Here is a 14,274-nt window from a genome sequence, read left to right as displayed (position 1 = left end):
TTATACACCCCTCACCCCAGCCTAATGGCCTCATGATTCTCATATAAAATGTTCCATATGCGAATGCCTCCCCCGACTCCCCAACTACAGAAGACCCCTACAGAACCTCTTTAATAGTCCCAGTTCCACAGTGTGATGATCCTTGGTAGGTACTAGAAGAAAGTAGTTTTATTACATTAATCCACACTAAGTTACAAATCACCAAGCTTAAGACTCAAAAGAGACACTAAACTCAAAAGAATGTCAGAATTTGGGATACTGTGATATAAGAGGCATCCAAGGACAAGGGAAATATTCTGGAACAAGGATCCTTTCAATAGGTAACATAAATAAAACTGCAAGCCCTGCCCAGAGCCAAGACAGTTGCTCTGGGAAGGAAACTACAAAAGGAATATTGCACCAATATGGACACGTTTTCCCTTCCTTGAGTGTCCTGTTTATCAAAATTGCCTCTAAGTGAATGAATTGACAGCTGCTTATTTGCCCCTCTGAGACAAACTCAGCCCCCACCAACCAAGACCTGCCTCACCATCATGTTACAATTAAAGAGATGGGCTTTGCTGTGGAGGACACGCTGACTCCCAACACAGGAGGAACCCCTATTGTTTCTGCTCTTCCTCTCACCTCAAATATCTTGTCGTCTTGCCTCTGCACCTGGATTTGCTGGGAATACATGAGGTTGAGCAGCCCCTTGTCGGCCAAGAGCTCTATCTTCTCAGGCAGTGGTCCTTGAAAAATCAGCTGCTTCTCACCATAAGCCACAGCACGGGCCCCCAAGTGCAGCCTATAGGCTACAGTTTGTTTATCTCGAGGGTGAATACTAGAGGATAAACAACAAGTAGAGAATTCTGGGTTTAAGTGCAATAATAATCGCATTTCTAAAAAAGGAAATAAAATATAAAGCATCCTTTAAGAAGGTGAGAATAAAGTTGATGTAATCTAATAGCCAGTGATCAGTGGCTAGTCAGCTAAAGAGAAATAGTGAATGGGGCTCTGGGCCTTCTATAGGTTGGAAACCTTGAAATAATAGGTGATTTGGAAGGAAGAAATAAAGAGGGGACATAGGGAGAGTGGGCATTGGAACTAACCTAGCAGAGCTAACTCCTAAGACTGTTCTAACCAACATATCCTATTTCATCTGAATCAGCTCTTCATTACTTGGTCCCCTCCAGGTTTTATTTATTCATTCAATAAATATTCATTCATTCAAAAAGAAAGAAATACTAGTTCAAGCTCCTACTATAACCCAGACACTGAGTGCTGGGCTGCATTTCACATTTGAAAGCCCCTCATATCCTACAGCTAGCAGGTGGTAGTCATGGGGGCCACTCACAAATACTCCATTGCTCCTTTTCTCAGTCCACCCCTTTTCCTGTTCTCATTGAAGCTGGGCACGGCTATGTGCCTGCTTTGGACAATGCAATGTGGGCAGAAGTGATTTGTGTTGCTTCCAGGGGGAGCATTTAATTGCCAGTGTGGGACTTTAAGGGGCCCATGGAAGCACAGATCAACTTGGTGCCTCTGTTGACCTCTGGACACGTAGTGTGAACAAAAAATAAATTTTCATTGCATCAAGGCACTGAGATGGTGGGTTTTTTTATTATTATTATTATTACCGCAGCACATCGCAATATAAATGATTGTAGATAATGCTTCCGAGGTCCAATCCTTATACCACCTACTGTCTACCCCTGCACAAGTGAACATCATAGGGAAGGCCAGAGACAAGGAACATATATTACTGTTATTCAAACAAAGCTCAAGAAGCACCAATACCTGCCAAAAGGTGAGTTCCTGTCACCGAGATCCATAGCGACAGCCATGAAAGTGTTGGGCATCCTTAGGTTGGGGACATAGCCAAAGTCTGCTGTTTGATGCCAACGGATCTGGGGAAGTTGATCATCTGACACTGCACCAGCCAAAACTGAAGACAACTAGAAAGCAGAGAGATTGTTACATCAGAATTTTATTGCATCAGAATCCTATACCAGTCTTTTTCACAAGCAGACCCTGGTTCTGCTGCACTCATTTGTTCAAATGTTCATTCAACAAGTGTTTACTGAGCTTCTCACTCTATGGCAGAATCCCTCTCATCCCACATGCCACAGTGTAATTCTACAACCCCTCTCATCACGAGGTGTAGTCTATGTCTCCTCCCATTGAATCTGGGCTAAATCTGTGATGTTCTCTGACCAGTGGAATGCTCAGAAGTGATGCTGGGCAGCTTCAGAGTCCTTGCCTTAAGATTTCATTTTCCTGGAACCCTGAGATGGCCAGGTTAAAAAAAAAAAAAAAAAAAGCAGCTACCCTACTAGAGGAATGAATCACAGAGAGGTGCCTTGGAAACTGTAAGCTCATGAGGGAGAGAGGCATTAATGTCCCAGCAATCCCAGCAGAGGGGCCAGTCATGTGAATCCTAGGTCCTTCAGTTCAAAATGCAGCCACATGCGCAAGCCCACTGATACCACATTTAGCAGAGGGAAAGCCATCCCAGCTGAGCCCGCTTGGCCAACCCATGGTACTATGTGCAAAAACAACGGGGCTGATGTTTTAAGCCACTAGGTTTTGAGGTAGTTTGTTGCAAAGCAATAGGTAATGACATTTGTTTACAACACAGGGCTATGCACTGCAGAAAAGCAAAGAGGAATCTGCCCTTGAGTTTGGGTAAATTGCATCAAAGACCCCAATTCTTTATACCTTCCTATATCCACACCCTCTTGCCATATGGCTTTCTGGTTTCTCCCATTAAGAGAAAAAGCATATTTCCACCACCACTTGATTTGACCTCAGCCATGTGGTTTGCTTTGGCCAACAGATGAAACAGAAGTTACGGTGTGCAAGTCTTGTCTTAAGCTGCTAAATATGCAGTAATGTGTAATGCAGTAATAGAAAACTAACATTTAGGGAAAGAACTTTCCAGGCAGAAGGAAAAGGAAATGATGGGCCCCAGGGCGGGATTATACTTAGTGTGCTTAATTAAAGCAATGAAGTGGTGTAAGCAAGGCACAGATAATCAAGAGATGAGTCAGATGGTAACAGAAGCAGAGGCAGACCATGTATGGCTGGTTGACCTCATAAGAAGGAACCAATGAAGCCCTCTGATATGACGGACACTTCAAAGGATCACTTTAACTGGTATATTGAGACTATCCTAAAGGGGGAGAAAAGATAGAAACAGGAAGACCAGTAAGGAGGCAATAATTCAAGGAACAGGTGACAGTGGCTTGGACTATTGTAGGAGCAGGCAGAATCTGTATACATAGTGAGTAAAAACGATTGGCTTTCATCTAGGCTAAAAGTTGATAGACTCCTATTCCTGCAAAGGACAGAGGCTTCCAGAAAAATTCTTTAATATTACTATGATGCATGTGGTCCTACTATTTCTTCCTTCTTTACTTCTCTGATGTTTATATCACCCTGTTCTCCGATTTAGATGGCACCTTATTCTTAGCCCTAGTTTCAGCCAATGAGAGGCGATGACCTATAATCTCTTTACAAACCATGCTCTAACAGTATAGGTCTAACCACAAACTGGGAAATGGTCTGGGCGAGCAACCACATTGTCTCCAGACTCCATTCCAAAAGTTCTGTCCCTATCAGAGGAGCTGCATTAGGAACAGACTCTTCTTCCTAGTCATTATTCACACAGCCCAGGAAACACCTGAGATCATCCCTACGCATGTGGCCAAGTGAAGCTTTGAATGCAGGACTTTTCCTGCTTCTTGAGTTGTTCCAGAAAGACTAGAAAATCATCAGAAAAACACTGAAGAGGCTGCAGTAGTAGCAGAAAGGATATGGAACTAACATAATAGTATAATATGGAATGTAGGGGCTATTTCCAATTCTCTTATTAAAATCTCTTGTGCAAATTGCCTTTAATCTATGAAATGATGAGACTCTCATGAAAACTAGAAAATGGGATAGAAAGTTCTGTGAATCACTCCATTTGCTCCTTCATGACACCCAAAAGACTGAAAGTGGAACCGTGTTCACCAGTCAGTGCCCCGCTAAGAATCGTAGCAACAAAGCTACCAGAAAGATCTAGGATAAGTACAAGCCTGAAGCGCAACCAGGAGAAACGCTAACAACGACCACTCAAGCCAAGGAAGTTTTCTCAAAATGGCAGTTTGCTGAGAATTCCTGCAGCACTTCTCCATTCCATTTCACTGGTTGCATTACTACATACTGGCCACATGGGGGCACCAGCATACTCTACAACCAAATGCATTCCTGTGTCTTTCTGGGATATAGTAGGGGTGCTGTTCAGTCCCCCACGGTGATTAGTAGAAATATTTCTACTAATGAAGGCATATAATAGCCAAAGAAGGTGACCACCTTCAGAGGATTTTACAAATAACACACTGTATTTTGCAGTCTGTTCCACTGGTCCTCTAAATCCCTTCTAAGAAAGCAAAGTCCTAGGGACTCCAGTCTCCTGCTCTCTTTTCCCCTCATGTTTTAAGTTACCTCTCTACAAATAACTCAAACACATGTGTCAGGCCCTGGTCTCTTCACTGAGCTGGAATCCTTCATCTCTGTGCTCCATTACCGCAACCATCATTTCAAACCCAACACTTCTCTAAAGCCAATTCATCTTTCCTTACAGACCGACTGTCCCTCCGGATTTTCTGACTTCTCTCACTAATGATAACAAACATTATCTGGCATGTGCTAGGCTTTACATGGATTCACTCATTTAATACTTAAAATAACAAAGAGGTTCGATATCCTGTTCAAAATCACATAACTAAAGAAGTGTCAGAGCTGGGAAGTGAATCCAGGCAGACGAGTTCCAGATCCATGCTCTGAACCATTACATAGTCATGTTTGATATCTCCTTTGAAGGTAGATGTCAATAGTCCCAGTTTCCACAAGTAACAAACATATTTTTGATGCTGTAGAGTTAAAGCCCTGAGGCTAAGCGGCTTCTACTAAACTGTATGGCCTAAGTGCAAGGACCAGGTCTCTGATTCATGCCGTGCTGCTAGCACCTCACACAGTTCATGGCATATACATATAATAAGCATTCGGCACATACTTCTGGTTTGAATTGCTGAAGTCACATTCAAAACACCATGTACACAGGCCAAGAGACAAAAAAAGTACCTCAAAATCAAAACGTCGTTTCCACCAACAGTTACACAGAGCTGGTGACAGGAGTTGCTATTTTGATAATAACGAGCAGAATAATCTTGTTTCAAAGTCAAAATAAATATAAGAAAGAAAATGATTGTAAAGTAATTATAAGTGCAAAGAGTGTCTATAAAAATCTCTACCCAAAAATAGTACGGTAAAGTAGGACAAGGTAGAGGAGATGGGTGGGTGGTGGGAAGAAGGAATCCACGGACATTCAGAGGTAGCTGTCTGGAAGTATCACGCCCAAGTCAAATATTAAGCCCATTCCACTACGTTATGAGTTGGGCCTTGTTTTTATAAAATCTTACTTGTTTAATTTCCTATGTTCCATAAAAGTCAGAACTACCATCTTACTAAAAAGACTAGGTCTTGCAGGGGTCATGAACAGGTGAAGCAAGGTAATTATAAACTTCATTAAATATGTTTATTCTTTTTAGGCAAGGCTGCGAATGGAATCTTTCCGACGTTACCACTAATTAAAAGTATGGTTTTTCTTCGTATATTTTTTTACTCATGTGTTAGGCCATATATATAATACATGCCAACTAATTAGGTACTGGGGATATAAAAATATGGTCATGTATTCCTAACCCAGGCTTTGGATAGTCACAGAAGGCTTCCTAACACATCCAGACTTAGACCTAAAGGATGCTTAAAGTACCTAGGAAAGTATGGGATTGAAAGATTGTTCCAGGCAAAGAGCATGCACAATGGGCTGGGAGTGACACAGAACAAGGCTCATTCTAAGGAGTGGCAAGGATAACACCAAGTTAGGGACGGTGTGGGGAAGTGGACAGTCTCACATATCATTGCTAAGAGTACACGTTTACACAAATTCATACATTTCTACAGAGAAACTGGATAATATGTTCAAAGCCTTAAAAAGTATTTAATTTAACTTAGCAATTTCATTTCTGGGAATTTATCTTATGGAAATAATTAAGCATGTACATAATGATTTAGCTACAAGAAATATAAACGTGCTACTGCTTATAAAAGCAAAATGTTTAAAACAACCATCTATTGAAGACTAGTGAGATAAATCATAATACAACCATACCTCAGAATACTCTGCAATCATCATAAATTGTGCCTAAGATTAACATTTATTGGTATGAAAAAATGTTCACAATACGTCATTATGAGAAAAGCAAAATATGATATAATACTATGGTACAGATTCTATTTCAAAAAATACCTGAGCCGAAAAGTCTGCTATTTCTGGATTGTGGAATTACATGTTTTTAGCTTCTTTTTTTGCATATCTTTTAAATATTTCTTTAATGAACATGTAATGCTTTTTAATAAGAAGAAATATTAATTATCCCATCAGTGAACTGAGATGAATTAAGTCTTACATTCAGTTCTTGACCAGCTGGCCATGAGGACAAAAAAACAGGAATGTGCATTTCAGGAAAGAGATCTCAACGGCACATTTCCATGCCGAGGCCCATACACCCTCTTCGCCTCAACACTTACCTGAACAAATCCAAACGGGAAGAGCCGCTCTGTCTGCCCCTGGGAGCCACGGTGGAAGGTTTGGCGCCAGTCTTCAATGAGCGCAGGGAATGTGCAATTGTACAGGTCCCTGTTAAAATTTACATTGGACTCCCCTGAAAACAGTCCAGGTTGTGAGAGGAGTTTGGGGTAGATGCAAAAATGGCCACACATTACTTCCCAGCCTCTATCCAGGCCCTTACGAGTGGGCCTTCCTGTAGTCTCTCTGGATTGGCCTTGTGACTTGCTCAAGCCAATAGGGCATCAGCAAATGTGATGTAAGCAGAGGCTTGAAAAGTGCTTCAGTTCGGGGATTTGCTCTCTCTTGATACACGTGGAGCCCTGAAACTGTTATGTAAATAAGTGAATCTGAGCTAGCCTGCTGAAGGATGGGAGGCCACATGAGAACCACGATACCCCAGCAGATGGATAGCTCCCAGTCAACATACATGAGGGAGAGAACATCCTAGGTCATACAGCCATCAGACAAACTGCCGGGTAGCCAAAAACACCTAAGAGATCCCAGGAGAAATTAGCTGAAGCAGCCCAAAGTGAAAAACTATCTTGCTATCCCACAGAACAGTGAACTAAGTAAAATTATTTTTGTTTTATGTCACTAAATTCTAGGACGGTTTGTTATACAGCAAAGCTAACTGATACGATGGAGAAATAGCAAATTGAAAACTCACCCTGGTACCATATCACACCTTTCAGAGTCATATTACTTAGTGGATGAATCATGGCATTCCAAAGAACAGAGTATTCACTGGGACCGGTTACGGAATCAGACGGAATGAACCTGAAATCAATCAGAAGCACAAGTGTCACAAGAGAGCTAGTAATTGATCACATTATGATCCCTAAGCTGGACGTCTATCCAGCTTTCACTTGGGGCAAACTTCCAATGAAAGCAACACAGAATTAAATTGAACCACTCTGTTTCACATGCAAACATGTGAACACTCTCTGAATTTCCCCTCCAGGTTCTTCCCAGGATAAGCGTATTCGTTTTCTGTGAGTTCGGAGTGGGCCATCCCAGTTTCCAGATAAGGTCATTAAAACCAGAGAGAAGGAATGTTTTATTATGAGTCTCTCACACAGGCAATAAATTTATTTTACTAGTATTCGATGGATAGACACAAGATTGTTTTAGGCTTTTTGATTAATAAGCAATAGCATGATTCTCTTTCTTATAGCTTAATCATTGTGTACTGGTGTAAGTGTTTCCTTAAGATAAATTCAGAAATGAAATTGCTGGGTCAGAAGGAACCTTTTTTAAGGCTTTGAACATGTTCCTAAATTTCTCTGTAGAATACTTGTATGAATTTATACTCACAGCAGCTGTGTAAGAGAACGCCCACTTCCCCAAACCCTTGGAATTGTCCCTTCCATGTCCTCTGAGATCTGGGAAGCCTGGTTTCAGATTCCTCCTATTCTACCACAGGCGTCTTTCTGTTCCAAAGTTGAATGTTTTCACTCTCCCAAGCTATACCAAGAGCTCAAGTCCACCCTCTTCCCAGAACTAATGAGACAAGGTCTGTGAAAGCAGTTCATATATTGTTAATCTGTTAGTATTAGTAACAGGACTTTATTAACTAGCCCTTTTCCACACCCCACCTCCGCCACCAATGAGTCTTCCTGATCCAGCTTTTCTTAAGTATGCTTTCATAATCAGTATACTATATATTTCTTTGATTACATGTATATTTGTTCTTCCTGTTAGACTGTTTATTCTTAAAGGCAATACAGCACAGTGGTTAAGAACACAGGCATTAAAGTCAGACTTTGCCACTTACTAGTGTGTCCATGGGCAAGTTACTAAAACTCTCTTAGACGTAGTATCTTTAGCCACAGTATGTATGTTAAGAGCATCTACATTCCAAGAGGTTGCTGTGAGTACTAAATGAGTTAATATAAACTGCTTAAAACATTTTCCAGCATAAAGCTTTCAGTAAGTATTAGCTACTATTATTATTAAGAATTAGAATCGCAAATGCTTCATGACATATTCTCAGATGACTGTGGTGGTGACGACAGTAAAAATAATACCTTACCTATGCCTGGAATAAGTTAATACATTTTTAGACATTCAACACATACTTGACTCCCCAAAGGAGACCCGGACTCTTCTCCCTTATATAATGTTCTGGTAGGCTTTCTTTTGGACTGGAGGATACTTTCTTACCCTTGCCTATGAACCCCACAGGCTTTCAGCGATCTTCCAGATGACCAGGCTTCAATGGGTGTCCCACCCCACGAGGAGGAGATCAGCCCAATGGGATACCGCAGAGTGTCATAGAGGTAACGCCCGAAGAGCCAGCACACCGCTGACATGTACTCAAATTTTCCATGGCCTAAGTTTTCTGTTTAGAGAAACGGTTGAAGAAAAAGAGTCAGGGAAAAAGTAGATGGATACGAACTATAGGTACAAGATTGGTTTAGGTGAGAAGAATGGGTGTGGGTCATCTTTTGGTTCCTTTATAAGACTCCAAAAGTAGGATGAGATTGAGAAGCAACTGTCTCATTAGCAGAGAGTCAAAGCTCCCTAGCCAGGCAAGTGGGGCTCCTCCCCTGCTCCCCCATCACTTACAGGTTCCTCAGAATCTAGGAATAGTTAAGTTCTCCTCAACAGGGGAGGGGCAGAAAGGCCACTGGGCCCCCATACTACCTCGCCTACGCTTCTCCTCTTATGTCCCCATTCGTCCCCACTTAGCTCTGCATAAGGGAATAAGCAAGGAGGGAACGTGTCGAGAAGAAATGTGTTTTTTTCCTGCATAGTTTTATACCCATTTTTACAGCTGCGCTAATGAAAACATGGACAAATAAGTGATAGGACGTTTGGCCAAAAGCGAAAGGAACAAAAACCAGAACCAATGTTTAAATTTTCAGTATAGTCTAGCTCATCTGTCCATTCAGCCCAGTAACTGACACAGACCACCAGACCAGAACAGGAAATTTCCACATTAGAAGAAAGCTGATGAAGAGGGGAACATGCACACACACAATTGATAGGATCATTCAGCTTAATATTTATTAAAGAACTACTATGTATAAGTCATTGGCTTGGCACGTGATCCAGATTCAAGACAGTTCTGGCGCTCAAAAAGCTGACAGTGTAATAGTGGGATTTCAAATCCATTTCAAATCAATTAAAATTGATTAAACACCTATTAGGAGCCAGGCACTTCTAGATGGTAGGGATACAGTAAAGAGATATGGAGAAATATGGAACCTCTCCTCATAGGTCTTATATTTAATGAAATATATATGGTAAAATACGGTTAAGTGCCTCAAGAGGTAAAAACATGTGTTAAGGGGTTGAAACTGCAAAAGAATATTAGATGAAAGGCAGATCATAAAAAGCCTAACGTAGACTGACTTCCTCCCCAGTGCTTCCATAATACTCCACACATAATGTTTCCCTTAACCCACTGCACTATTAGCTACTTCAAAGCAAGGACTTCATCCTATTCAGTGCCTGGAACCTAACAGAGAGCCAGTAGATGCTCACTGGCTGGTGTTGAGTGGCTGTAGGTGGCTGTAGGGGCAGCAGAGACTGCCTGTGAACTGTGAGAGAGACTTGGCCTACTGTGTTCTTCCCCACATACCTGCACTACCTCACCTCTTACAGGTTCTTACTAAAACGTTGCCTTTCTCATTGGGACTTGCGTGGCCACTCCAAGCTGGAAACCACTATCCATCCCTGTCATAAGGGTCCCTAGTGCCCCCTCTCCTTGCCTCATATATTTTATTCATTTTGTCTCATTAGCATTCATCACCAATCTAACCTATTCCTTATACCCCCAAATTCATTTGGTTTCTGAGTTCAGAGAGTGAAAGCGAGCTGATAGCAAGGTAAAAATAAACACATTATCCAAATCTAATTGATTCCCGAGTTTTAGATAATATGTAGTGAGAGTTCATAGACCAAAAGATTCATCCAAAAAATTTTCCAAAATAAATTTAGTTCCTAAGTTCTTATAGGGAGAGTTCAGATATGGTGATACTGAAGAGTATCAGATACTTCGTATATAACTTAATAATTTTATTATTCGTTTTCCATATTCCCTTGCAAGCTCCATGAGATCAGGTGTTCTTGCTGGATTTATTCATTGCTATACCCCTAGCACTGAGACCAGTGCCTAGCACATAGAAGGCACTGAAACATTTGTTAAATGAATTCATACTTGAAAATGTAGGAGCAACTGGGGTTACCAAGGTAAAGCACGTACAGATCAAAAAGAAAAGGGACTAGAAAGAGCACAAGGGACCACATTTGGTGGAAGGGACTGAAGAAAGCAAAGACATGGGCAGGGGGCAGACAGAAGAGGAGACTAGGGAAAAGAAGTACCACGCAAGCGAAGAAGAATGCGCAGTTCCTAAAAGGGCTGGTTGGAGTGTCGAACGCTGCAGAGGCATCTAGAGTGTGAAATTAGAACAACAGCAGTCACCCTGAGGTGAACGAGTTGTTGAAATGGAAGCAGAAGACAGATTATAAAGGATTAAAGAGTGAAGACACAGAAAGGCAGTGAAAAGAATGAAAACGAAAGATGGTCTAGAAAGGTTTAAGCAACCAAGGAGGAAAGTTAAGGCCTTGTGAGAAGGGTGTTATGTTTAGTTTTGCATTGTTTCGTTATAATAAAAAAAAAAAAAAGCTAAACTCTGAGAGTAGAGACCGTGTCTGTCTTGGAGCCTAGCACAGAGCTGCACTGCAGAGGCAGGAAATAAAGATTTCCTGTTGAATGGGCGGTGGGTTGAAAGAACAGAGCCTGAGGGACAAACAAAGGCCCTGGAGGAAGTAAGAGCCTGCATCAGAGGTAGCCGTGAGAGGACACCAGTCAGTTGTGTTCAGACACGGGAACAACGGAAGAAAGAACAAGAGAACAGAGAATCGAGGCCTTGAAGAGAAATGCTGGCAGAGCTCACGCTGAATGGCTTCAATGTATTCAGTGAAGCCAAAAGAAGAGTCATCTGCTCATAGCAAGGAGGAAGACTCACTGGTGTTGTCCTGGGAATAAATTTATGGAATAGCTACCTTCAGGAATGGGGTGGAGAGTCAATAAAATATGAAAAAAAGATAGTTGAATTCTAATAGATAAGAACCAAATTCAGGATTTCAGATTCCACCTAGGGCACTAATTCTCTACATAAGAGATGGCACATGCTCCAGTAGTCACTTACCTGAAGTGGGCTTAGACCACTTCAAGTCAACCCCAGCAAGGTCCTCCAGCTCCTGTTCTGCCTGGATGAGAGACACGGAGAGGATGCGGACAGACTGATAGGCAGTGGTGTTAGACAGCTCACTTGTAGCATTAAATATCTAGAAAAGAAAGAGGGATATCATTTCTTATACCAAACTGGCTGGTGGGTAGTTAGTTACCTATCCTACTGCCTTTTAAACACTACCAACCCTTTGAACTCCTGAGGTTTCAACATGCCAAGATCAAATGGATAACCAAAACTAGTGATGGGCTGGTGTGAGTCAACTTGATCCACCTTGACCAACAGAGACCGTGATGAACCATGTCCTCAGAGAAGGCAGGAATGCAATGGAACCTGATATCTCAAGCTGCAAATATGTATCAGATGAGAGGAGCTATGGGGTGGTTTCGGCTAAAGATCAACTCTCAATCAGACCACTGCGGTATCTTGGAACAAAAATACTTCTATTCAGGAAAAAATATCTGATAATATAAAGCCATGGCACTGACTTCTTTTAATAGTGGAGTCCAAAGGCCGTGTGTGTGTGTATGTGTGTGTGTGGGCGTGGGCGGGGGCGGAGCGGGGAGGGAGTTGGTTAGATCTGTGTAATCCATACCACGTAGGAAAAGAGTATTCAAAAGCAACATGATCTTCGGAACTACTAAAACATATTGAAATCAGTCTCGAAATGTTTACGTTCTCACCTGGGTCCCAGCAAATCACCAAAGCAAAGCTTGGGAGACATGGCAATTTGAAAGGCAGCATTTAGGGTGGCTGCTGAGAAAAGCCTCAAGAAACTAGACAAAGAAAAGGATCTATTCAAAGACATATCACTTTTTCCCAAATCACTTTATTAACCCTTGTCCATTTCCCAGAGTATGACAGGAAGGGCGTGGGGTTTTGATGAACAAGAATGTATATACTCTACTGAGCAGATTCTCTGTTGGTCCTATTGAGCATCGTTCCTCTATGAGTTTACAAATAAGTTCCACTTCCTTTAATTCTGATTTTTTTAGTTACTTTTTTATTTTAAAAAGAAGATATCATAAATATAGTTTTTACTTTATTTGTTTTGTCTTCTCTCTATCTCCCTGGATTATTGTGGTTTTCTCAGAACAAAGGGCTAACAGGAGCATCAGGAAGACCAGTTATCACTGGCCTCAGGGAACAAGCGCTCCAGCTGAGGCAGGACTGCTGGGCGAGATACACAGGAGGCTGGATACCTTCCATTGGAGGCTCGCCGCAGAGTGAGCAGCTGGCTCCCTTTCCCTCCCACCCACCACAGAGAATACAGCTGGCCCTCCAGCCCACAGTGTAAGAGAAATGGTGGAGCAGCCAGAAGGCCCCCACGGAGCATTTCATTGAAACCAGGCTGCCCCCTGAATCACCTCTTGACTTGCCACCGAGCCTGCTGCGGCCAATAAGATAGCCAGATGCAAATAACTGGCTCTTTTGGTCACAATGGGAGCCACAGTATGAAATGCTCCCTGGGCTGCAGCAGCTCTAGCCTGTCAGGGTTACTTGTCTTCCCACTATCAGGGCACAGATTACATACGGTCTCAAAAAATTCCACTGGAAATCCAGATCTGTTTGTTCAGGATCCTGCCTGGCAAGTTTAATGTAAAATAAACATTAAAGAGTAAGAACAGGCTAATGCACTCACAGTATTTTCTGGCAGGGAAATTATTTTTCAGCACCAAGTACCTGTAAAGAGTTGCCTCCCCTGAAGTTCAGTTCTTCACTAAGCGCTAAGGATCGTCTGGTGCTTCCATGGAAACGGTGGATGGAACTGCTTCCATTCTCTCCACCCACACTAGCTTCCGTACTGACTGGGAACTCAAGTGTCTCATCGCAATGAGATGCCAGCTTGGGGCGGCAGCATGGGTGAACACGCTACTTGTCTTTTAGACCCGCCGCGAACACTGTAGAGTACTGCAAGGCCAACAGAGTCGGGGTGGTTGGCGTTCTTTTATATTGTTACGGCTTACAGAACTGGATCCAAAAACATTGGCTGAAAAACTTCCATTTTCAAACTCACATTTGAGTATTATTTCAAGTCAAAACTTGAAAGCCACAGAAAGTGTTAACAAAAAATGGGGGTGGAGAAAATTCTCGCTGAACCCGACAATTCTGAAATTAGTAGCCTTTTACCGGTATCGCCAAGCCTTTCCGATGGAAGCATTCCTTGGGGATATTGGCAGCAAACTTAGGAATAAAGAGATTTCAGGAAGATTTTCATTTAAATGACACTTGGTTTCCCTGCTGATGAAAGGGGAAGGCTTACTCCATCTGCTGAGATCAAATTTCATCTCATCAAACACCTCAGTGTAATTATTTTTCTACCAAGTATTTAAATGAGGATGTAAATGAATACCGAGGTATTGGAAGTCATTAAGGCTGCTGTGGCTGAGAGGAAGCACCGCTGCCTCCCTAGGGACC

The 14,274-nt window shown here is 42.1% G+C and overlaps 1 protein-coding gene across 2 annotated transcripts in view; it reads right to left on the bottom strand.

Annotated features, from left to right (window-relative positions):
- Positions 1-460: 460 nt before the first annotated feature.
- The window catches only part of SIAE (sialic acid acetylesterase), a 30,758-nt gene continuing 16,944 nt past the window's right edge, over positions 461-14,274 (bottom strand). Inside the window, exons 4-9 of one of the 2 annotated variants that reach the window (XM_023534724.1) lie at positions 11,815-11,953; positions 8,819-8,996; positions 7,323-7,432; positions 6,616-6,749; positions 1,777-1,934; positions 461-820 (exon numbers count right to left, since the gene is read on the bottom strand). In XM_023534724.1, the coding sequence (XP_023390492.1) occupies positions 532-820; positions 1,777-1,934; positions 6,616-6,749; positions 7,323-7,432; positions 8,819-8,996; positions 11,815-11,953 (1,008 nt within the window). In that variant the 3' untranslated portion in view covers positions 461-531. The remainder of the gene's footprint in view (positions 821-1,776; positions 1,935-6,615; positions 6,750-7,322; positions 7,433-8,818; positions 8,997-11,814; positions 11,954-14,274) is intronic. The other variant, XR_002782068.1, reaches the window with a different exon arrangement.

Source organism: Pteropus vampyrus, unplaced genomic scaffold (assembly GCF_000151845.1).
Source record: "Pteropus vampyrus isolate Shadow unplaced genomic scaffold, Pvam_2.0 Scaffold130, whole genome shotgun sequence".
Taxonomy (NCBI): Eukaryota; Metazoa; Chordata; class Mammalia; order Chiroptera; family Pteropodidae; genus Pteropus; species Pteropus vampyrus.
This window is presented reverse-complemented; position numbering and strand designations above follow the sequence as displayed.